This window comes from Anolis carolinensis, chromosome 3 (assembly GCF_035594765.1).
Source record: "Anolis carolinensis isolate JA03-04 chromosome 3, rAnoCar3.1.pri, whole genome shotgun sequence".
NCBI lineage: Eukaryota > Metazoa > Chordata > Lepidosauria > Squamata > Dactyloidae > Anolis > Anolis carolinensis.
This window is the reverse complement of record NC_085843.1, coordinates 4664027-4690415: the sequence shown is the minus strand read 5'-3', so window position 1 is coordinate 4690415 and position 26389 is coordinate 4664027. Positions and strand designations below refer to the sequence as shown.

Here is a 26389-nt window from a genome sequence, read left to right as displayed (position 1 = left end):
TTGACATATGAGAAGCATTTTGAGTTAAGAGGGAGCGCTAGCACGAGAGCACAGGGCTTTAGGGCTTCAAGGGAGCAACTTCCATGTCTCGTGCTCTTGTCCACTTTGAGAGATTGCTGTCCGCTTTGCTCTTGTCCGCTTTGAAAACTTCAAGTTAGTTGATTTTGTGTGGTTTTTATTCCTGGTCTGTTTGGCTTCATGAAGAAAGAGAGGAAGAGAGAGCAAAGGAGGGAGAGAGGCTGGAAGGAGGAGGGCAGGAAGAAGAAAATGATGCTTCTGCCTCTTCATTTTGTGCTTCCTTGCCACAACTTTGTGCTTCTACCATTTAAAAGTTTATCTTTCTTTGTTATTGTTCCATGTGAATGTGCAGATTTTGCCTTGCTCTTATGCTGGCCAACACACATTTTGTTGCCTCAAATGTGCTTCCTTGCTACAGCTTTGTGCGTCTACCATTATAAAGTTTCTTTCCTTTGTTATAGTTCTATGTGAATGTGCATTCATACATTATATGTTATTTAGAAAGTACATTTTCTTATTTAACAACAGGTAAGAAAAAATGAGGGGGGGATTTGAGGGGCCAGAACGGATTAATAACATTTCAGTGGGAAAATTCACTTTGAGATAAGAACATTTTGAGTTAAAAGCTCAGTCACAGAATAAATTAATCTCTTAAGTCGAGGTATCACTGTATTAGGGATCAAGATTCAAAATGATCATAACACATTAGAGAGCTGGGCCAAAACTACGAAAATGGATTTCAAATGAAATGTACAGATATATGATTGGTTGAAACACCTGGCTTGAAAACAGTCAATTGAAAGGGATTCGGGAGTCTAAGCAGACCAAAAGCTGAACATGAGTCAGTAGTGTGAAGCGGCAGCTTAAAAGCCAATGTGATTCTAGTCATGTTGTTTATTCCATGGGAAATACGCACATTACATTTATACATATATAGATAGAAAGATCTCTCTCTCTCTCTCTCTCTTTGGATAGCATAGGGATGGGTGAATACCCCAGTGGAGTTTCCTTTGCTGTCTGTGCTCCTGTTTAGAAGATTTTCCCTCACTTTTTGTCCCTGTGATCTTTGCATTTTGGTAAAATTGGTTTCTTGTGTAAACAAGGATTGGAGTTACAGCTTCAGTGGAGACCCCCTTTCCCCACTTTTTCAGGAGTGGATTTCCCTTCTGAGGGGAAGATGTTTGAAATCTGGGACAGCCTGTACTGTCCATATTGCTGTCTAGCTAAATATAACACTTTAGCAAAACTTCTGGGATCTCAGATTCTTGATTTTGATTAGTATAATTACAGTCAGTCCTCTACATTTGTTAGCAGGACTTCTTTGGAAGTGGGAAAACCACATGTTTAAAAAGCTTATAGCCACCTTAGAGGAAAGCAAGCAACAACTTACGACGTGTTTCGGTTTATGGCTGCGACCATCAGAGCCGTCCAGCCCAACTTGTGTCGGGAGTTGACGCTGACGCCTTCCTTCAACAACCTGAATCCAAAGAAAGAGAGAAAACAGATGTGCATTAGCAAGGTAAGTCTTCCATCCTCCTTCTCCCTCTCCTTCCTGATTTACTTGCATCCACCTCAGAGGAAGAAGCTGGCAAAAAAATCCCTCTATTCTTTGCCTAAGAAAATCCTATGAAATGTATGAGGTTGCCATAAGTCAACAGGTAATGTGAAGGCACACCTTGGTCCCTTTTCCCCAAATGATGTAGGCAAGAATGTCCAGAACGTGGAGAAATATGTATTTATGGATTGTCACAGCAGAACTAGAGGCTATAATACAGCCAACAGCACCTGGAATGCTGAGAGTGGCAGTCCAAAAAGAAGACCCTTCCCCAAACGACACCTAAGCTTATTAAGGAACCCTAAGTGCCGTCCACCATATTATAGGCTCTATTTTAAAGGAAGAAACTCGCAAAATTATAGGGTCACCACAAGTTGACAGGTGACTTGAAAGCACATCAAAAGTCCAATTAACCAGTTTCTAAAGCCATGGATTCAAGCTGGTCTGTTGAGCAGGTGGGAGCATCCGTTTCGATTCCTTTGGACTTTTCATAGAATCATAGAATCATAGAATCATAGAATAGTAGAGTTGGAAGAGACCACATGGGCCATCTAGTCCAACCCCCTGCTAAGAAGCAGGAAATCGCATTCAAAGCACCCCCGACAGATGGCCATCCAGCCTCTGCTTAAAAGCCTCAAAGGAAGGAGCCTCCACCACGGCCCCGGGGAGAGAGTTCCACTGTCGAACAGCCCTTCTCACAGTGAGGAAGTTCTTCCTGATGTTCAGGTGGAATCTCCTTTCCTGTAGTTTGAAGCCCTTGTTCCCTTGTGTCCTAGTCTGCAGGGCAGCAGAAAACAAGCTTGCTCCCTCTTCCCTATGACTTCCCTTCACGTATTTGTACATGGCTATCATATCTCCTCTCAGCCTTCTCTTCTGCAGGCTAAACATGCCCAGCTCTTTAAGCCGCTCCTCATAGGGCTTGTTCTCCAGACCCTTAATCATTTTAGTCGCCCTCCTCTGGACGCTTTCCAGCTTGTCAACATCTCCCTTCAACTGTGGAGCCCAGAATTGGACGCAGTATTCCAGGTGTGGTCTGACCAAGGCAGAATAGAGGGGGAGCATAACTTCCCTGGATCTAGACACTATTCCCCTATTGATGCAGGCCAGAATCCCATTGGCTTTTTTAGCAGCCGCATCACATTGTTGGCTCATGTTTAACTTGTTGTCCACGAGGACTCCAAGGTCTTTTTCGCACACACTGCTGTCAAGCCAGGCGTCCCCCATTCTGTATCTTTGATTTCCATTTTTTCTGCCGAAGTGAAGTATCTTGCATTTGTCCCTGTTGAACTTCATTTTGTTAGTTTTGGCCCATCTCTCTAGTCTGTCAAGATCGTTTTGAATTCTGCTCCTGTCTTCTGGAGTGTTAGCTATCCCTCCCAGTTTTGTGTCGTCTGCAAACTTGATGATCGTGCCTTCTAACCCTTCGTCTAAGTCGTTAATAAAGATGTTGAACAGAACCGGGCCCAGGACGGAGCCCTGCTTGTGGCACTCCACTTGTCACTTCTTTCCATGATGAAGACGACGCATTGGTGAGCACCCTTTGGGTTCGTTCGCTTAGCCAATTACAGATCCACCTAACCGTAGTTTTGTCTAGCCCACATTTTACCAGTTTGTTTGCCAGAAGGTCGTGGGGGACTTTGTCGAAGGCCTTACTGAAATCCAGGTACGCTACATCCACAGCATTCCCTGTATCGACCCAACTCGTAACTCTATCGGAAAAAGAGATCAGATTAGTCTGGCATGACTTGTTTTTGGTAAATCCGTGTTGACTATTAGCAATGACCGCATTTGTTTCTAAGTGTTCGCAGACCACTTCCTTAATGATCTTTTCCAGAATTTTGCCTGGTATTGATGTGAGGCTGACCGGACGGTAATTGTTTGGGTCGTTCTTTTTTCCCTTCTTGAAGATAGGGACCACATTCGCCCTCCTCCAATCTGCTGGGACTTCTCCCGTTCTCCAAGAACTCTCGAAGATAATTGCCAGTGGTTCTGAAATAACTTCCGCTAGTTCCTTCAGTACTCTTGGGTGTAGCTGATCTGGCCCTGGGGACTTGAATTCGTTTAGAGAGGCCAGGTGTTCCTGGACAACGTGTCTCCCTATTTGGGGTTGGATTTCCCCCAATCCTTCGTCCATTCCGTGTTGCTGAGGTTGAAGATGGCTTTCTTTTTCTGAGAAGACCGAGGCAAAGAAGGCATTGAGCAGTTCTGCCTTTTCCCTGTCCCCTGTCGCCATCACCCCATCTTCTCCTTGCAATGGCCCTATCGCCTCCTTTTTCTTCCTTTTTCTAGGAGGCGATAGGGCCATTGCAAGTTTACATTGCAAGTTTACATGTCCAGTTTACTGTTCTGGTCTTTGTGCTTGTCACTGACTATAGGAACAAGTCAAGCCTGACCTCTTCCAGGAAGTCAAGATGACAAAATGAGAAGACAAGAATGCTGGGGAAAGTGGAGGGCAGCAGCAAAACATCTCGCTTGCTGTCCTGTATTTGGAAAACCTGAGCAGAATGGCTAAGAACAGGGTTTCTTGGGAGGTCTACAACTCAGAGGGTGCAATAAGTTGAGGAGTAGAATGCCAACAAAGGCAGGAGTTTGGGTTTACACTGCCAGCTCTTGCCTCCTTCTTGCCTAGCGACATCAGTTATGACAACCCTCTGGTTCTCCACTGATGGAGTCAACTGTTGCTGCTCACTGCTGCTAAGTTAGTTTTGAGACTTAGCGATCAAATTGTTGAGTTCTCCTGTGGTTAGAACTTCGGGAAATCCACGGCTTCCTTGAGAGACTCTCCACTTGGAATGCAGTCTTCCTCTTTTCCTGCTGACTTCTATCTTTCCAAGCATCATTGTCCTTTCTAGAGATTCCGATTTTCCCATAATATGCCCAAAACAGGACAGCCCCAGTTGAGTCCTTTTGGTTTCCAGAGAAAGTCCAGGCTTGATTTGCTCTGGGGCCCATTTATTGGTCTTTTTGGCCATCCACCAGTCTTTTCCAGCCCCACATTTCAAATGAGCTTATTATCTGCCTATGTCTTCATTGTTCAGCTTTCACAGCCTCACAGAAATGGGAAACACAAGGCAAGCACCTCCTCATTTTATTATTCCATGATATGTATCTTGAAACATCGTATCTTGTTTCTTCCTATGTAGTTAAGCCTTCTAAGTCCTCCTCTTCTTCTGCTTTCTTGACTGACACTTCCATTCTGATTCATGGCTGATTCCAAGGAAGGGGAAAATCCAGACATATTTAGTGAAAGAAGCCAGAAGGAACATGGAGGAAGGGAAGGCATTTTTATGACACCATAAAAATTGTCCAGCAACGTTTGGAATGAGGAAGTCGGTGTCACAGTGGATGATGAAGCAGCTGCTCCCACTGTGGCGAGAATCGAGCATCCCCTCAAGAAGCTGGAGAAGGTTAAATTGCCTCTGTGTCTCTGTCTCTATGTTCATATGGCATTGAATGTTTGCCTTGTATGTGTACATTGTGATCCACCCTGAGTCCCCTTCGGGACCCTGCTGCTTCTTAGCAGGGGGTTGGACTGGATGGCCCATGAGGTCTCTTCCAACTCTACTATTCTATGATTCTATGATAAGGGCAGAATATAAATAATGTAAATAAAATAAATAAATAAATAAATAAATACTCAGTCAGCACTGAAAAAAAATGTCCAAACTGGTCCTGCAGCAGCAGAACAGAAACAGTATCAAATCAATCCCCAGGTCTTTGCAGGCTAATCCAATTGGCTTTATGCTTTTCTTTTTCTAGTTAACACACACAACACAGTGCCTTTGCAAGCCATGACAGTTTGCACATTGGGAAGGGCCAGATGCCAGCAGTCTGTGCTCCCAAAAGATCCAAACCTTTCCTATTCTGGGTTGTAGTGAGTTTTCAGGGCTGTATGTTCCAGAAACATTCTGGAACATGGCCATACAGCCCTGAAAATTCACAACAACCCAGTGATTCCAGCCATGAAAGCCTTCAACAACACGTTACCTATCCTCTGCTGCAGGTTGCTTTGATAACCTAGCCTGTTTGTTAAAAAACATCCTCCAAAGGAGTTAAGTGACAGGTTGCCCCAGGCTTTTCACAGAAGGACCGATCGGATGTCGGCAGCGCAGATGGGGCTGTTTACAGCACAAACAGCACATGGAGGCTGGATGTGGCTTGACAGACATTGTACATCGCCTGCTGAAGTGTGACCAGGCACCGCTTTCCTCCATCTGGAAGCTCTCAAACGCCATGGACCAGAACGGTCTCCAGTAGGCATCTGCAAACTTTGTCCCTCCGGGTGTTTTGGACTTAGCCGGTAGGCTGTTAGGAATTGTGGGACTTGGAAGTCCAAAACACCCAGAGGGCCAAAGTTGCCCATGCCTAAACAACAGGTTTACTAGCAATAGAGCACACTTTCCCAGCTCTATTTTAGAGGTTCTCCTGGACTGATACAGCAGCTCAAAAAGCCAATACAATTCTAGGCTGCGTCAATAGGAATATAGTTCCAAGATTGAGGGAAGTCATAGTCCCTCTCCTCTTGTATTTTGGTCAGACATCACTGGAGCCCTGTGTCCAGTTCTGGGGAAAGCAATTTCAAGGAGGATATTATGGACAAGATGGAAGGGGTCCAGAGGTGAGAGACCAAAATGACCAAAGGTCTGGAAACTATGAATCCCTCTGAGGAGCAACTGGGGGAGCTGGGGATATTTAGCTTGGAGACGAGAAGGTTGAGAGTCAGGTTTAAATATTTGAAAGGGATGCCACAACGAAGTGAGTGAGGAAATCTTGTTTTCCAAAGACTAGGAGGCAATAGAGCAATAGGTTGAAAATGAAGGCATTCCACCTAAACATTAGGAAGAACTTTTTGGTGGTAATAGCTCTTTGACTGCCTGGGAGTCTGCTGGAGTCCCCATCTCTGGAATCTTTTGGCCATCTGTCAGGAGGGCTTTAATGGCATGTTCCTTCCTGGCAGAAGGAGATTAGACTGGATGGTCATGATCTCTTCCATCTCTAGGATTCTAGTTTTGGCTGCTCTTCATAGTCCGAGGCGACCATAACCTTACAAGCTATGACAAGACGCGTCATGCGAGGGTTTCTGACGCCTGCACAGAGACAACAGGTACATGGCTTAAGGCTCTTTCCAAGAATGGGGGCACAAACCGCGCAGAGCCACTACCGCATCATCCAAGAGCACTACTCCCATCGACATTTCAATTAGGGGCATTTTGTAAAAATCAGCACATTGGGCTCAGGCAACTTAGCAGCTCTGAAAAACAGCTGAACTTTATGTTTGGGGCACTTGCGATTATCATTAATATATCCCCAGCCTGATTTAATCACAACAAATCGATAAAGTGACGACCATTGTTCAGCTCCTAGACAACCAAATGTATTTTCCAAGGGGGCATTCTATTGCTAATTAAATAAAAAGAATCCCTGATCAATCTTTTAAGAATGTTGGCTTGAATTTTAACCAAATAAGGCCAGAAGAGCTCCATTCAATGGCTTCCAAAGAGCTGAGCATTCATGAAAAGGTACGTGTGCGCACAGGCGGCTTGGCATCTAATCAAGAGATAAAAGTGGGATATTCTTCTAATTGTTATTATTATCAATAATAATTGCCCAACTGGAAAGTAAATTATTATTATTATTATTATTATTATTTTTAAAAAAGTCGAAGAGCTGGCGTTGCCCGTAGACACCTCCAAAGTCATGTGGTCGGCATGACTGCATGGAGCACTGTTACAGTACCTATTGATCTACTCACATTTGCATGTTTTCAAACTGCTAGGTTGGCAAAAGATGGGGCTAACGGCAGGAGTTCATCCCACTCCCCGAATTTGAACTACCAACCTTTCGGTCCACAAGTTCAGCAGCTCAGCGCCTTAACCCACTATGCCACCAGGATATAAATAAACATAATAATAACAATAAAAGTAATAATATCAACCCCAAATGCCATATAGCCCACCCCATTCTGCAGTGTAAGAAGGACTTCTAAAAGATGCCCATCATCCAATCTCTGCTTAATTCAGTGTGCTGAATTATCAAACAGCTCTGACCGTAAATAAGTCTTTCCTTAAGGTTAGGTAGAGTTTCCAGTAATTTGCCCCAAATGTTTTTGCCCTAGTTCTACATAATAGCACAACAGGAGATGTGGATGGAAAACACATTCCCTGATTCTGGCAGAGACATGTTGGCACCTTTTCTCCTGATATTGGAAAGAAAGGCAAGATAATAAATAAATAAATAAATTAAAATAACTTTGGGCATTTTTAGAAAAAGGGACTAGTGGCTGCCATCCCTCCCCACTTTGAGAGAAGGCACAGGTCGCAAAGCCGGCCCTTGTCTTTGGGCATCTCCTGTTGAGGCGAGCGCCTCCTCCGCAAAGGCATGCTGCCCCCTCCCCACCTCCTGGAGCCCCTCCCACCCCACCTAGAGACATATGGGGCTCCTATTCAGGCCTCCGATCCCATGGGTTCCGGGTGAGCGGCTCCGGGTCGCTTCGGCTTAAAAGCCAAGGCCCCCCTCTGTCCCCAAAGGGCATGTTTGAGTTTGCGCTCAAGGCAAAAGCCTGGCCTTCGAATGACAGGAGGTGGAGGAAGAGGAAACGGGGAAACTTGAACTTTGGGCCCCAACAAAGGATTCTGTCCCCAGATTCTGCTGATGGTTAAACATGCATCTGGTCCAGGCTGCGGTTCAACAGCTGGACCAGCAGCAGCCGGCCAGAGGGAAACTGTCGCCCTTCCCGCAACATTTGCAAAAGGCCATCCTTTCCCTTCTGCTCCAAATCTTGAGAGAAAGGGTTACAGGGGTGTGTGGGTGTTTCTCAAACCACACAGAGAGCCAGATTCCGGAGAGCAGCCTACCTAAACAAGGGTCGTTTTGTCTCTATGTGGAAATTTCAGAATCACAGGACCGTAAGGCTGGAAAAAGCCCTGGAGTCCATCTAGTCTAAGCTTTTGCCAGAAAGGAATGGGAGTCATAGCTCTAGAAAAGAACCTAGGTTTTGTAGGCGAGCAAAACTTTGAGAATTTATTTAGCAAAATATAGAGCAAAGATTTCACTTATGGGGCTTCCCATACAAAATGAGAGGCACTATCAAAATAGGGCTGTTGCATGTTTTCCGGGCTGTATGGCCATGTTCCAGAAGTATTCTCTCCTGACGGTTCACCCACATCTATGGCAGGCATCCTCTGAGGATGCCTGCCATAGATGTGGACAAAACGTCAGGAGAGAATACTTCTGGAACATAGCCATACAGGCCGGAAAACATATAACAATCCTGTGATCCTGGCCATGAAAGCCTTCGACAACACTATCAAAATAGCATGATCCTCTTGATACACACAAAATGGTTGTTGCTGTGTGCCTTCAGGTTATTTCCAACTCATGGTGACCCTAGCATGGCATTTTCTAGGCAAACTCCGGCCAGAAAATGTTTACCATTGCCTTTCTGAGGCTGAGAGACTGTGACTTGCAAAAGGTTACCTATGAGCTTGACCAAGGGGGATATGAACCCTGTTCTTCCAGCATCATAGTGCAACACTACGTTTGTGATCCGGTGTGATTGTTCAGATCTTCTGGGGAGGCCCTACTCTCGGTTCCACCTCCATCACAGTCACGGTTGGCAGGGACAAGGGACAGGGCCCTCTCGGTGGTGTCCCCACGGATGTGGCACTCCCTCCCCAGTGACATCAGAACAACCCCTCGCCCTTAAGCTTCAGGAAAAATCTTAAGACCTGGCTATTTAAGCAAGTCTTTGGGATTAATATGACCCATAAGTATGACAAAATCTGTATCGGCGAAAGCAATGGGTTTAATGTTCAGCTCAGTTGGTGCTAGACTTTTAACATGATGATACGTTTTTAATCATTTGGAAGATTATTTATAATTGATATTTATATTTTAAAAGTTTTATAATATTGTGTTTTACTGTTATTGTTATTGTCCGAATCTGGCATTGAATTGCCATAGTTTGTAAGCCGCACTGAGTCCGCCTTTGGGGGTAAGAAGGGCGGGATATAAGTACAGTAAATAAACAAACACTCAGAGAACTACTTCCATTCTGACTTTCAGAAGGAATAAAACACAATCCATCCCATTTACTTAGCAGAGGAGGAGCCAGACCAGGAGGGATGGCCGAATCCTATTGTGTCAAACCTCTTGCACACATGTGTCTTACTAGACCGGTGGTGTTTTCTACTCCATTGGTGGACAATAGATTCTCAATTTCCCCAAATGGGTATTTCCCAATGCTCTTACAATTTGGGGTGGGGGTGAGGGATATTGTCATTCTCATGTACCAGTGTGCCCAAGACTTATGGGTCTGGGCTGTGTACTTGAAGAAGGAACAAGTTAAACAAGTGTTCATCTTTTCTCTCTAATGATCCTCTCTCTACCGTAAGAGGCTACAGGGGTTTGTAAACAACAGCCAGAGATGAAAGATGTTTCAGAGCTGTGCCAGCCAGGACCAGGAAGCGGTTGCGGGGAGGGCAGGAGCATGTAGCTTCCAGCAATTACTGCCAAGGGCCAGCTCTCTGATGGCCAAGAGACTTGATGGAGGCCAGGCCCAGGGTAGACCAAGAAATGCTTTGCGGCCAGGAGGCTGGACATGGTGCAAGGACCACATGGCACAGATGGAAGAGAGGATCTGTGGAAGGAAACCTATTTGCCAGGCAGTGAAAGATGCAAAGGCAGCTCCCAGGACTGCAGGGAGAGCCAATCTGCTTTGCTTTCCTAAAGCAACAGTTCTCAGCCTTGGTCCTTGGGATGTTTAAGACTTTTCTCCCAAAATTCCCAGTTAGAATTCAAGGAGTTGGAAGTTCCAAGCATGAGGACAACCCAAATGGGTGAACCACAGACATGAAACACACAAAGAACTTGGAAAAGAGAGCCAAACCTGTCTAGCCTGAAAATCAGTCAAAAGAGGAGACACTGTTTTATTCCACTATTATCTAGAACACCATGTAATAAAATTGGAAAAAATTCTGTTCCTGGTTTGAAAGTGTTCGTTCCTGTTTAATTGTGTGGTATTTACTTTCGAAGTAATTGTTCTACTCCAGAAATTTTGTTTTTGTTGCTGCCACAAACTATGCTGAACTGATTTGAGACTTTATAAGATATTCATAAATATTCATAAAGACCCGGGCTGTGGTGCAGGCTGGAGAGCAGCCAGCTGCAACCAGCTGCAATGAATCACTCTGACGAGGTCATGAGTTTGAGGCCCGCTCGGAGCCTATGTTTGTCTTGTCTTTGTTCTATGTTAAAGGCATTGAATGTTTGCCTACATGTGTAATGTGATCCGCCCTGAGTCCCCTTCGGGGTGAGAAGGGCGGAATATAAATGCTGTAAATAAATAATAAATAAATATTCACTGAAAAAACAGAGAGAAATGTGCTGCATGATGTCCCTCCCGCAAAAGCAAAATTTATTGAATGGCAAAAACTTAGCCCCAATGAATGCCTCAGGCACATTATTCTGGGATCTAACAGCAGTTGCTCACTTGAGAGGTAGAGGTGCTCTGTATATGCGCAGGAGCATCCTCTGCTTTTTTGACGTCTTATTACATGTCAGATGTTCAGTCAGAACCCAGCCTTGAGCCAATCTGCTCCAGTACATACAGTCAATAAAGAAAGAGAAAAAGAGCGATCTCACAGGGCCTACTATGGCTTGAATTGAGCATCAAAATGAAGGCTCACCTGTCTACCTCTGAGATATTGTTGATCCGGGCAGCTTCAAGCAGGGAGTCTTCTGGAAAAGACAAAGGGGAGGGATGTCTGTGAATAAGAAGCTTGGCAAGATGTGCCATAATGCCAAAATAAGGACTGGACTGGCAACATAAGTACAGTCTGTCCCGAGTTACAAACATCCGACTTACACACAACTCCTAGTTAAAAACGGGGCTGAGACAATATTATTTCTATACCGTTTTTCTCACCTCTGGGGGGACTCAAAGCGGTTTACAACATAAGACATGGCAACATTCAATGTCTCACATATATAAAAAAATATATCACATATCTAAGGAAGTGAGAGAAATCTATCTCACGGAAGAGAAATCCACTCCTGAAAGCGTTATTATCAGGGGGGAAAGGGGTTTCCACTGAAGCTTCCTTATCGAATCTTAGATCCACAACAAGCCAATTTTTTCTAAGATATCATTCTCACAGGAACAGAAAGTAAGGGGGAATCTTCTGAACAGGGACACAGACAGCAAAGGAAAGCCCACAGGAGTGTCAAGCCTTCCCTATGTCCTCTCTCGCTCTTGCTCTATCTCTCTCTCCCTATATATATACACATACATGCATACACACACAAACTCATGATGTAAAAACCATCTGATTAGGCCTGCTGGAAGAGATTGCTTTGATGCGATTGAATTAAATTTATTCTGGAAACCCCATATGTATTATATATACTGGAAACCCATATGTATGTGTGTGTGTGTCAGAACAGGTACATTTTTAAGCGTAACTCCAGCCATATATTCTATCTATCTATCTATCTATCTATCTATCTATCTATCTATCTATCTAGTATCTATCTATCTAGCTGGAGTTACACTTCAAATGTATCTGTTCTGACTTACATATAAATCTCAACTTAAAAACAAACCTGCAAAACCGTTCTTGTTCGTCGCTTGGGGACTGCCTGTACCTGCTCCAGGCCCAGACCTGAGTCCAATGCCTCTTCCTTTTTCTAACCTGCTCTATAGACCCATGTCTTCTGGGTACGTTTTCTCTGGTCAAAGCAACATCCAACCAGCAGCCTTTTTCCTCAGCTGTGCCCAAACTGTGGACTGGCTGGCCAGAATAAATTCAATTCAAGAGCTGAATAAACTTTCTGAGTTTAAAAGAGAATCAAAGAGCAATCTCTTCTGGCAGTCTAATCAGATGTTTTAACATCATGAGTTTTTAAATGGATTGTTTTATTAGATATGTTTTTATTTTTATGCTTTAACTGATTATGTAACTGTATTCATGTCTTTAACAATTTAGTGCATCCATCTGTTGCTGTATTTGAATGTTTCTTCCTACCTCAATCCATATTATTATTATTGGCACAACGACATAGTCTGACACAGCAAACAAGATAGATATACTGGATTTCATAATAATAATAACAATTATTATTATTATTATTATTATTATTATTATTATTATTATTATTATTATTCCCCTAAATCTCCAGTTGGTGGAAAAGGTGAATAAAATTAAATAATAATAATAAATAATAATTTTATTTTTATACCCTGCCCCATCTTCCCGAGGGGACTCGGGGTGGCTTACATGGGGCCAAGCCCAGGCAAAACAGACGATATAAAACACAACAATAAACAAATCAATCAATCAACAAAAAAGCAAATCATAAATAAGGTCACATAAAACAAACATGCTTGATAAAGTTGGATTCTTTAGTCCAAAAGCCCTCCATTCCAACCCTCTTCTGCCTTAAAGGAAGACACAATCCAATCCCTCCTGACAGATGGCCATCCAGTCTCTATTTTAAAAATATCAAAGCCAGCAAGCAGTGTGAAAGCCTCCCTGCAGGGATGAATGCCTTTTCAAGGACCTGGTTGCATAGAATGAATGCAGTATGACACCACTTTAAGGGTTCAATGTCAAACAGCCCTCATTCTAATTTTTAGTGCGGATACATCTACTGATTCAGGGCAAAGCTGGACCTTCTTGGAAAGACAGCAAACGAAGCAAACAAAATAGAAATGGGCAGCTGCAGACTCCCCAAACTCCAATAATCCACCCCTGATGTGGCAGAAAAAAAAGAGGCCGTTTCAGAAATACATGATTCAAATACCCCACCTTCTGGTGGCAAAGTGAGAATTGCATCATACAAGTTTAGTATACAAGCAGGCCTGGGCCAAGTTGAGCCCTCCTTCCAGGTGTTTTGGACTTCAACTGGACTTTGAAGTCCAACACACCGGGAGGGAGGGCCGAAGTTGGCCCATGCCAGTCCTACAAAAGTGTACAAAAGCCCTGCAAAATTTGGACAAAAAACAACTTTACCAGTAGCTTTTTGCTCGAGATAACCACTCGAGGAACTTGTGTCTCCTCCAGCATAACTCTACAGTCATCTTCTGCTGGAGATTGACCATAGATTTGCCCACAAATAACTACAGGTTCTCAGAGATCCTACGTTTCAATAATAATAATAATAATAATAATAATAATAAATTTTATTTGTATTCTGCCCTATTTCCCGACTCGGGGAGGATTCCAACATACAACAGCAAACATTCAATGCCTCCGTAAAACAAACAACATAAAATAATATTAAAACCTAACATCAAATTAATGCCTAACATCAGTACATTAAATGCAAACATCAATAAATTAAACTACACATAGCCAAACAAAATTATATAATAACATAAAATCTAAACAAACATCCACATTAATTTACAGAAGCCAACTAGAATTCACAAAACAGTATGGGTTGGTTGTGTAGTTTTTAATAAGAATCGAATCTGCAAATGTAGAGGACTTTGTCTGCCAATGAAAGCTGTGGGTGTTAGATGTAGCTGATATACGTGGGGAAGCTAAGCCAGGTTGGGATGTGCTGGTCTTTACAGGGGTCAGGACTATTACTGGGCAGAGATGGGAATAAACCCGTGGCTTTTGCGGATGCCTAACACCCTCTCCGACAACTGAGGTTGCCATCTTTGCTCCAATGCTTCTAACAACCCACTGTCCTGAAAAAGAGTCAGACTTCGGCAAGCTACAAAGATAAGAGAACCAAGGATACCAAAATCCCCACCGATGGTTAATAGTTAAAGAGGTCAAGCATCACTTATCCAGGGGCCAGAAATGTTCAATATTTTGGAGCCCACCCTCCAGATACTGGAATATTTGCCAATATATAATAAGATATTTTGGAGATGTGATACACTTCAAATGACATTAATGTTTGTGTTTCATAGACCCCCTTATGCACATAGCCTAAGCTGCACAGAATGTAGCAATTTGGTGCATGAAACCAAGTTTGCGTTCACCAATCCACCAGAAAGGATCTGGTAATGGAGTCTTCTTCTCCTACTGGATGGTGATCTGTCGGGAGGGCTTGGATGGTGACACAAGATAACAGGGGATCATTTCCCCCAGCTTTCAATAATAGGGAATGATTTTAGGGAATTTCTTTTAAAGTTTTGAGAATATAAATGGACTGTTTACAACTTTCTCTCTCCTCTCCTGATTGGTGGACTCATTCTGATGCATACTGGGAAATGTAGTTTAGGGCAGAACCTTTTGAATTCTTTGGCATAAGGCTGCTCCCCTTCCCAAATTACATTTCCCAAGTTCTGAGCTATTCCCAAAATGCAACACTCCAGCTTCATGGGAGAAGTAAGCCATGAACTCTTCAAGTGGAGAAGCCATTTACAGGGAGAGGAATTGCAAAGGAGTCAGGTATGGTAGGTTTATGCTTCTTTCCTGGCAGAAAGAAGGGGGTTGGACTGGGTGGCCTTTGGATTCTCTTCCAACTCTAAGATTCTGTGATGCCCAACCTGGATACAAAACCAAGAGTTCCAAAACACAATTTGGAAATCCCCACAGAGGACTAGTTGATTGGCAAACGTTTACGAAATATACATTTTTGAATTCTGGGTAAGTGGTGCGCAACCTGTTTACAAAACTAAGGCTGTTAAGAATTGTGGAAGTCATTTGGGACCAGGTGTTTTGACCTGGAGGGCCAAGGTTGGCCCATGCCTGTGTCTGCTTAAAAGCTTCCAAGGAAAGAGCTTCCACTCCTCACTTCCTGTTGTCTCACTCTGTTCTTAATTAGGAGTCGTTTGCAAGTAGGATGTTTGTAACTCCATTAGAGACATGGCCCATGCTTGTTTATTCCTGCCTCTGCCCAGTAACAATCCTGATGCCCTTAAAAACCAGCAAATCCAAACCTGGTTTAGCTTCCTCAGATATATCAGCTGTATCTCCCAACATCCACAACTTTCATTGGCAGACAAAGTCCTCTAGATCTGCAGAGTTGCCTTTTGCAGATTTGAGTCTTATTAAAAGAGAACCTGAGAACCTGTACATACTCCAAGGCAATTGTATGGTCAACCTCCAGGAGAAGATAACTGTAGAGTTATGCTGGAGGAGACACAAGTTCCTTGAGCAGTGTTATCTCAAGGAAAAACTAGTGGCTAAACTTGTTTTTTGTCCACGTTTGTAGGGCAGGCATAGGCCAATTTCAGCCCATGCCCGCTGTATACAAAATTTGTATGATGCAATGCCCACTTTGCCACCAGAAGGTGGAGTGTTTGAATTCTGTATTACTGGTGGATTATTGGAGTTTTGGGAGTCGTGCAGCTACTCATTTTTATTTTGTTTGCTTGCTGTCTTTCCAAGAAGATCCAGCTCCGCCCAAAGCTTAATGGTGTGGAATTCAGTGAGCTATAGTTTTACAAAGTTTTTTTTTCATGTCAGGAGCAACTTGAGAAATTGCAAGTCGCTTCTAGTGTGTGAGAATTGGCTGTCTACAAAGATGTTGTCCAAGGAAAGGACAGATGTTTTGATGTTTTTACTATCCTTGTGGGAAGCTTCTCTCATGTCCCCGCATGAAGGACAAAAGATAGAAGGAGCTGATAGAAGGAGATCATCCACGCTCTCTGTGGGTTGGATGATGTTTTGGTGCTTAATTTGCAAAATCATAACCTAATTTGATGTTTAATAGGCTTTTCCTTAATCCCTCCTTATTATCCAAGATAATCGCTTATCCAAGGTTCTGCCGGCCCGTTTAGCTTGGATAAGTGAGACTCTACTGTATTTCAAAAGCAGAGGCTGGATGGTGTTTGTAACTCAGGGACGGCTGCCCCGTACTCCACTGCGACCTTTCCCTCTTCCTTCACCTTTGGAGACGTGGCCCTTGCTGTAGCAGAGGGCCAGCCCTGCTGCGGCCGCAGCAGCCGCGGTGACACTGACGGCGGGCATCCTGGCCCGGCGGCCCCGGTTCTCCCGTCCGCGGTGCCTCCCGGCATGCTCGGGGTTGGTCCACAAGCGCAGCCGGCTGGGCTCCTTGGCCAGGCATGGGTGGTGGGCGTGATGGTGGCGGCCGTGATGCCGGTGGTTCTGGTTCTGGTGGGCCTTTGTGGACTCCTCTTCCGAGCAGGGCAGCTTGGGAAGCCACCCTCCTTCGGTGGCCAAGGCTGGGGGCAACCTCTTGCCCAAAGTGGCCACTCCACTTGCCCGGTTGGCCAGCTGCAGCCCCTGCAAGCCCAGATTGAGCGACTCCTGGCCCTCTCCGAGGGGCCTTGTGGCCAAAGAAGGACACTGCTGTGTTGTCAAAGGCTGCTGCAGCTCCTCCAAGGTGAGCGACTGCGCATGCTCAAAACGACTGGCCTTGGCGGCTAAAGGATACTGTTGTGGCTGCTCCTGGAACAGCGAGTGCGCATGCTCACAGCGCCGGGCCCTCGTGGGCAAAGAAGGACACTGCTTCTGTTCCTCCTGAGCGAGCGACTGCGCATGCTCAAAACGACTGGCCTTCGCGGCCAAAGGATATTGCTGCTGCGGCTCCTCCAGGGCGAGGGAGTACGCATGCTCACAGCGGCGGGCCCTAGCGGCCGAGTCTGGGTACTGCACCTCCTCCCGCCCGGTTCTCCACGAAGCCACCGAAGCAGCGTCCGTCCATTCCTCCGTCTCCCTCGCCGAGGCTCCGCGAAGGACCGGCGGGCACCTCCGCCTCCGCGCCGTCGCCCCGATCAGCCGCGTGAAGCCCGGCGGCAGCGGCCTGCTCATCAGGCAAGCCAGCATGGCGGTGGTGGTCGGCGCCGGCAGCTAGGCCTCGCTGCCCCTCCGCCCGTCGCCTGGGAAACCAAGATGGCGGAATCCAGGGTGCCGCTATGAGGGGGAGCCTGCGTACGTCCGTACGTCGAGGCCGAAAGGCTTCCTGGGAGTTGGAGTCTTGGATGGGTTCAAAGCAGGCTTTCCTCCTGGGCGGCGAGGCGGGGCTGCGTGGCGCGCATGCGTCACAACGAAGAGGGAGTAGACGGCGGCCCCGAAGGTTACGAGTTCGAATCCCGATTAGGAGCAAAAAAGTTTAGATGCAAAATTAGAGAGAATTTTAGAATTTCGTTTGGAAATGTTCCATGTAACTCTTTAAATTAAATTTAAATTATTATTTAACTGTAATCCCTTTTAAAGCAGGTATTTTGGACCAATTTTTTCCAAGGACTGGTTCCCAAGCTCTGCTCTTCCAGGTGTTTTGGACTTTCTATCCCAGAGTCCTCTGGGAATTTTTAATGGTATTTTCGTATTTACAATAATATATAATATTATAATAAAAATATATTGTATATACATATAATATTGATAATACTATATTGTAATACAATATAATACTAATAACACAATATAAACATATTAATAATATATATTATATATATATAATTAAGATATTAATAGTATATATATTACATATTATATATTGATTTTATATAATATATATATTATTATAATATATATTAATTATATTATATACTATTATAATATTATATATTAATTATATTATATATTACATGTAATGTTACTAATAATATTGCAATATATTGATATACAGTAGAGTCTCACTTATCAAGCTAAACGGGCCAGCAGAAGCTTGGATAAGTGAATATCTTGGATAATAAGGAGGGATTAAGGAAAACCTATTAAACATCAAATTAGGTTATGATTTTACAAATTAAGCATCAAAACATCATGTTATACAACAAATCTGACAGAAATAGTAGTTCAATATGCTGAAATATTATGTTGTAATGACTGTATTTATGAATTTAGAACCAAAATATCATGATATATTGAAAACATTGACTACAAAAATGGCTTGGATAATCCAGAAGCTTGGATTTTCGAGGCTTGGATAAGTGAGACTCTACTGTAGCACAATATAGTAATTTAATGCCAGTATTGTGCTATACTAATAATATAATATTGTATGTGAATTTAATTTGTAATCCGCTCTGAGTCCCCTTCAGGGTGAGAAGGGTGGGATATAAATGTATTAAATAAATAAGTAAATAATATTTCTTAAGTTTATTGTATATGGTTTGTGTAATGTGCAATTTGTTTATCTGTTTATTTGGTTTATGATGCTGTGCTGATTTTTTTGTGCTATGAAATTTCTGCAGCTTTTAACCATTGCACGGCGTGTTGAATCCCATCCAGGGGAGAAAAGCGGGATAAAATAAATAAATAATAAATAATAATCCCTGGCTATTAAGCAAAGCAGCTGAGGCTTCTGGGAATTGAAGACCAAAACTTCAGGAGGAGCAGCGCTTGGGAATAATAATAATAATAATAATAGTAATAATAGGATAACTGATTTTAGTGTTTATGTATATTTATGGTTTATTTTATGTCCTGGCATGGAATGTTTGCCATATACATGTTGCGTTCTGCCCTGGGTTCCCTTTGGGGTGAGAAGGGCAGAATATAAATGTTTTAAATAAATAACTGATGAAATTAATAATAATAATCACTGTATTGTTGAAGGCTTTCATGGCCGAAATCATAATTATTCTATAATAATGATGATGGGTTGCTGTGAATTTTCCAGGCTGCCTGGCCATGTTCCAGAAGCATTATCTCCACATCTATGGCAGGCAGGCAAGGGTTGTGGCATTTTTCTAAGAAATAGAGCTACAAATTACCAAACTGATATTACCTAATATCCCAAAACAAACAATGCCTTTTTCAAATAAGGTCCTCAATAGTATAGGAATAAAAGTGGAATATAACATAGTTTATGGTTAGGAGGATATATGAGACTTAATTACTTACTTAGGCGATCCCTCGTAGCTCGAGGACGATTGTCTTCCATCCCTGGTATCTTGGGGGTGGGTCCTTAGGTGGCTGAAGAGACCTATTCTTGATCCGCATGTTCTCCTGCAGTGAGGACATTGGTTTCCAGACAGAAGGCGGTCTCGGTCAGGGTTGGCTTGACGGGACTTCCTCTTGGCATGTTTCTCCCTTTTGCCCTCCATTTGTGCCTCTTTGAACTCTGCAGCACTGCTGGTCACAGCTGACCTCCAGTTAGAGCGCTCAAGGGCCAGGGCTTCCCAGTTCTCAGTGTCTATGCCACAGTTTCTAAGGTTGGCTTTAAGCCCATCTTTCAATCTCTTTTCCTGCCCACCAACATTACGTTTCCCGTTCTTGAGTTCGGAGTAGAGTAGCTGCTTTGGGAGACGGTGATCTTTGGGCATTCGGACAACGTGGCCTTCAGTCCAGCGGAGTTGATGGCGTAGGAGCATCGCTTCAATGCTGGTGGTCTTTGCTTCTTCCAGCATGCTGACATTTGTCCGCCTGTCTTCCCAAGAGATTGGCAGGATTTTTCTGATGCAACGCTGATGGAAACGCTCCAGGAGTTTGGTGTGACGTCTGTAGACCGTCCACGTTTCGCAGGCGTAGAGCAGGGTTGGGAGGGGAATGGCTTTGTAAACAAGCACCTTGGTCTCTCCACGGATGTCCCGGTCGTCAAACACTCTCTGCTTCATTCGGAAAAATGCTGCACTCGCAGAGCTCAGGCGGTGTTGTATTTTAGTGTCGTCTGTAGACTGTCCACGTTTCGCAGGCATAGAGCAGGGTTGGGAGGGGAATGGCTTTGTAAACAAGCACCTTGGTCTCTCTACGGATGTCCCGGTCGTCAAACACTCTCTGCTTCATTCGGAAAAATGCTGCACTCGCAGAGCTCAGGCGGTGTTGTATTTTAGTGTCGTCTGTAGACTATCCACGTTTCACAGGCATAGAGCAGGGTTGGGAGGGGAATGGCTTTGTAAACAAGCACCTTGGTCTCTCTACGGATGTCCCGGTCATCAAACACTCTCTGCTTCATTTGGAAGAATGCTGCACTCGCAGAGCTCAGGCGGTGTTGTATTTTAGTGTCGTCTGTAGACTGTCCACGTTTCGCAGGCATAGAGCAGGGTTGGGAGGGGAATGGCTTTGTAAACAAGCACCTTGGTCTCTCTACGGATGTCCCGGTCGTCAAACACTCTCTGCTTCATTCGGAAAAATGCTGCACTCGCAGAGCTCAGGCGGTGTTGTATTTTAGTGTCGTCTGTAGACTATCCACGTTTCGCAGGCATAGAGCAGGGTTGGGAGGGGAATGGCTTTGTAAACAAGCACCTTGGTCTCTCTACGGATGTCCCGGTCATCAAACACTCTCTGCTTCATTTGGAAGAATGCTGCACTCGCAGAGCTCAGGCGGTGTTGTATTTCAGTGTCGATGTTGACTTTTGTGGAGAGGTGGCTGCCAAGGGAGCGGAAGTGGTCAACGTTTTCTAATGTGACACCATTAAGTTGTATTCCTGGCATTGCAGAGGGATTGTCTGGTGCCTGTTGGAAGAGCACTTTGGTTTTCTCGATGTTCAGTGAGAGGCCGAGCTTCTCGTATGCTTCTGCGAAGGTGTTTAGAGTGGCTTGTAGGTCTTCTTCTGAATGTGCACAGACTATGTTATCATCGGCATATTGGAGTTCTATAACAGATGTTGTGGTGACCTTGGTTTCGGCTTTCAGTCTGCTGAGGTTAAATAACTTGCCATCTGTCCGATAGATGATTTCCACTCCGGTGGGAAGCTTCCCATCAACAAGGTGAAGTATCATAGCGATGAAGATAGATGAGAGAGGCCAGGGTCTTAGGGTGGAGAGGCCTGGGAGGCTTTATGCAAAAGAGTGGACATCACTTATCTAATTCTGGCCTGTTGCCCTTGGAAAACAAGAAATCTCTTAACTATAAATCCCTTTTTATCAGGGGTGGGGGTAGCAGTGTTTGATAACAGAGACGCAGACTGTGGCCACATACTAAGCACACAGACGGAAAGAGTGCAAGCAGACAGACTGTGATTAAAATGCAGGGGGAATTCTCTTCCCATTGCTCCCTGAGTCATCCCTGGCTATGACTGGCCACATTTTCCAGAAAAGCAAAGAAAAACACAATAGCAGAGGAGGAAATAAAAGAGGAACTGCCTGGGATGGAAACTGCTTCAAATCCCCATATTGGGAGAAAAGCAGGAAAAAAAGCAAATCCCAATCATCTATATCTATCTATATCTATATATATAATAGCAGGTGCAATGTGGCCCACCTCACCTCCTGGTGCACTTTGCGCAACACCGGGCCAAGGATCATGGGATTTGCAATACCTTCACCCAATTCACCTTCCACAGACCACTGTGATACGCATGAATAACGAAACTGTACCAAACATGAAACATGGCTGCGATGTCACCCACTTTACGTCTTGGTGCGGTTTACGAACGGATGGACCAAGGATGATGGGATTTGCAGTACCTTCATCCAATTAACCTCCCACAGACCACTGTGAGGCCCATGAATGACAAAACTGTACCAAACTGGACACAAACGTGCACTCTAGCCCACTTAACGTCCTCCTGCAGTGTGACGGAACAACGAACTAGGGAAGATGGGATTTACAGTACCTTTACATACTTCCTCACACCACTGCAACCCACTCCAATAACTGATCATGACCAAACTTGGCACACATACCCCTCATCACCCACTTTATCTCCTACTGCGATTTAAGGGACACCGGATCATGCATCATTGAATTTACAATACCTTCACTCACTTCCTCAGACCACTGGACCTGCCACAAATGACAGAATTGAACCAAACTTGGCACACATATCCCAAATGACACTTTACACTCTGCAGCAGTTTGGGGGAGGATGGACCAAGGATTATGGGATTTGCACTACCTTCATCCAAATCGCCTCCCACTACAAGCCCCATTGGCCACAGATCTCCACCAATGGGCCCATCCATAATATCCAAAACAACTCAATGCCCTCTACTAATAACCCGGGCAACGCCGGGTCCCCAAGCTAGTCTATATATATAAAAGAGTGATGGCATCAGGGCAGCGGACAAAACAACAAAACTACAGGACCCCCAACCTCGAAATTTGACAACACAACCCATCATTCATGGCTGTAGGTTGATACAACAAAAGGAAAAGAAAAATAAAGTCCTAATTACAGGGAGAGGAATAATAGTTTTTATCCAATTGCTGCCAGTTAGAAGGCTAAGCTCCGCGCACTTGGTCTCCTAGCAACCTACTCAGGGGACAGGCACAGTTAGGCCTCACTTAGGCCTCTTCCACAGATTATCAGATTTTAACTGGATTATATGGCAGTGTAGACTCAAGGCCCTTCCACACAGCTGTATAACCCATTTAGAATCTTATATTATCTGCTTTGAACTTTGACTCCACACTGCCATATAATCCACTTCAGTGTGCATTCTAAACATAAAGACAACCATACAACAGACATTCAATACCACCACTACCTCAACAATTTCTCACCAACACCACCAGACAAAGCCACAGCAACGCGTGGCCGGGCACAGCTAGTCTATGTATATAATAAAAGTCAGCGTTTGTATGTGTATACGTGGCAGCTTTCTGATTGGCCACCACTTCCACAGGCCACTGTGACCGTCAGGAAGGACAGAACTAGACCATACTTTCCCCACATAACCCCTATGACCCATTTTACGTCCTGGTGCCGTTTGGGGATGATGGACCACTGATGATGGGATTTGCAGTACTTTCGAATGCTACACCTCCCACAGACCACTGTGATCCCCATGAATGACGAAACTATCAAATTTGACACGCAGGTGCAGGGTGACCCACTCTACATCCTGGTGCAGATTGGGGGAGGAGGGACCATGGATGATGGAACTTGCAGTAGCTTCACTCACTTCCCAGGACCACTGTTATCCCCACCAATGACTGATCTAGACCACACTTGGCACATAGAGCCACCATGACCCTCTCTACATCTTGGCACTGTTTGCATGGGATGGAACATGGACGATGGGACTTGCAATACCTTCACTCGCTTCCTGAGAGCACTGCGACTACCACCAATGATGAATAAGGACCAAACTTGGTACACAAAGCCCTTATCACACACTCTACATCTTGGTGAGGTTTGGAAGAGCTTGGACCATGGATGATGGGACTTGCATTGTGTTCACTCACTTCCCGAGACCACTGTCACCCCCACCAATGTCTCATCAAGACCAGACTTGACACAGAGAACACCCATGACTCACTCTACACCCAGGTGCAGTTTGGAGGACGATGGACCATGGACAATGGGACTTGCAATACCTTCACTCACTTCCTGAAAGCACTGCGACCAACACAAATGACTGATCAAGACCAAACTTGGTACATAGAGCCCCCATCACCTACTCTACACCCTGGCGATGTTTGGAGGGGGATGGACCAGGCACAATGGAACTTGCATATGGAGTTGTAGTTCACCTGCACCCATTGATCTCAGCTGACATTACATTTTGGAAGACAGGAAAACAATGCCTTTCTAAAATGACCCGGACACCGCTGGGTCTCCAAGCTAGTAAACTAATAAAAGCAGCCATGTCTGCAGATGATGGAGAGTTTGTGCTCATCTTGAAGGGACCATAATCCAGAAAGATAATGTAAACATTTTGCATGAACCAAAGTAGTACGTGTAACAAAGGACCTGTGCCCCTCCCTTCTTGTAAGCTGGTGCTTTTCTCCAGAAAGTTCCAAGGAGAGAAGCTAGCTCAGAGTAAACAAGTTAGGTCACAGATACCACCTGTGCCAAAACAGGTGTGGAGATGAAGAAGACCATCAGCAATTGGTTGTCGCACCTCAGGTTAGCTTCACCTTGCTGTATACACCAAACTGCACACAGGTTGAAGTCTTTTTAGTTTATTAGAAAAATAGAAGATAAAAAGTTCTTTAAAAGCAAAAGTAAAGTTCTAAAAGATCGTTACAAAATAAAACCTTAGAGAATAATTCAAGAAATCACAAGGAATAAACAAGGTCCCATTGGACCATGACAAAGTCCTAAGAACATGAACACAAAGGCTGCAAGATAAAACAGGAAAACGAGAGCTTGCTTCTTGGTTGAACAAAAGGTTTGTCTCCAAACACATTGCTTTAATACCCTTTGCAAAGCATGAAAGCATTTCTCTGGCCTCTAACCTCCCTCTTGTTTGCAATTCTCACACTCCTCCGAACCCTGATTTCCAAACGGTCAGCTCGATTTAAGGAACCAGTTTCATCAAGGTCAGCCTGCTCGTTAGTTTGCTGAGCCCCATTATCAGAGTGAGAACTGTCCTCCTTTTCCTTTTCCTGGCTAGTTTCAGCATCATCAACCTCATTCCTTGCTGTGGGAAAATGAACTTGCCCTCTCTGTTCTTCATCTTCTACAACAGGGACAGTTTGAACTTGATTGTGAACTTGAATCCCATCATCCTCATCAGAGTCCATCTGAGGTTCCAGCTGAGTCATAACACTGGTCAAGTTTAGATAAGCCAAGATATATAATCTTTGTTAACTGCGACACCCTTCGCAGCACCTATTTGCATGGTACAGACCTTTGTGTGTGTACAGCTGTTTGCCTTCTCATAGCTATGATAACAATAAATTCTTTGCTTTTTCTACTCTCACGAGACTGTGTTTTCTGCCTGATTGCATCCTGAGAAAGAACACTTGGAGATAAATTGCCTTACAATCTACACTGTAGGATTAATCCAGTTCAATGCTATTTTAACTGCCAATGCTGTGGAATAAGGGGAGTTGCAGTTCTACAAAATCTTTGGGCTTCTCTAAGGAAGGGGGCTGGTGGATCTCCAAACTACAATTCCCAGGATTCTATAGCACTGAACCATGTTAGTTAAAGTGGGGTCAAACTGCATTTATTCTGCTGTATACAGCATTCTCCCCACCCCTCCCTGGGCCCTTCCACACAGCCGTATAATCCAGAATATTGATGGCAAACAATAGGGCTGAAAAATGCATTAATTTGAAGACACTGTGAAGTTATTGCTTGCCAAGAAAAACCCACAATACTTCCAGTGTCTACAACAGGCATGGGCCAACTTGGGCCCTCCAGGTGTTTTGGACTTCAACTCCCACAATTCCTAACAGCCAGTAGGGACCCTCAAAGGCCATCTAGATGGTCTCATAGGACCATAGATAAGGAAAGGGACCCTCAAAGGCCATCTAGATGATCTCATAAGGCCACCAGAAGACCATAGATAAGGAAAGGGACCCTCAAAAGCCATCTAGATGGTCTCATAGGACCATAGGTAAGGAAAGGAACCCTCAAAGGCCATCTAGATGGTCTCATAGGACCATAGGTAAGGAAAGGGACCCTCAAAGGCCATCTAGATGATCTCGTAAGGCCACCAGAAGACCATAGATAAGGAAAGGGATGCTCAAAAGCCATCTAGATGGTCTCATAGGACCATAGGTAAGGAAAGGAACCCTCAAAGGCCATCTAGATGATTTCATAAGGCCACCAGAAGACCATAGATAAGGAAAGAGACCCTCAAAGACCATCTAGATGATCTCATCAGGCCATAGCTAAGCTAAGAGACTTTCAAAGACCATCTAGACGATCTCATAAGGCCATAAGTAAGCAAAGAGACCTCCAAAGACCAGGTAGACTTAGATCAACCCTAAGTCTAAAGTTTAGGACAGAGTTTAGGTCCCAAGTCTCTCCTGACACAATTAAAAACATGCTCTAGTTTTTCAATTGATATCTCATCCAATTCAACCTAGTTTGTACCACAAAAAATGAAGTTTCTGGAGTAGAACAACTGCTTTCATAGTAAGGACCACACAATGAAACGGGAATAAGCACTTTTGGACCAGGAACAGAACAGAATTTGTCAAGTTTTGTGACATAGCGTTCCTCCTCCTCTGTGGGCTGTGTGTGCATGTGGACACATCAGCCTGGCGCACATCCAGCCATGCCTTGGCTCCCTGCGAAGGAGAACAGGCGGGTGGAAA

At 44.3% G+C, this 26389-nt stretch overlaps 1 protein-coding gene across 2 annotated transcripts in view; it reads right to left on the bottom strand.

Annotated features, from left to right (window-relative positions):
- Window positions 1-17494, bottom strand: part of clpb (ClpB family mitochondrial disaggregase) — a 106088-nt gene extending 88594 nt beyond the window's left edge. The window contains exons 1-3 of one of the 2 annotated variants that reach the window (XM_062977057.1): window positions 16425-17494; window positions 11260-11311; window positions 1409-1495 (exon numbers count right to left, since the gene is read on the bottom strand). In XM_062977057.1, coding sequence (XP_062833127.1) covers window positions 1409-1495; window positions 11260-11311; window positions 16425-17325 — 1040 coding nt within the window. In that variant the 5' untranslated portion in view covers window positions 17326-17494. The remainder of the gene's footprint in view (window positions 1-1408; window positions 1496-11259; window positions 11312-16424) is intronic. The other variant, XM_062977056.1, reaches the window with a different exon arrangement.
- Between the last annotated feature and the right edge of the window lie 8895 nt (window positions 17495-26389).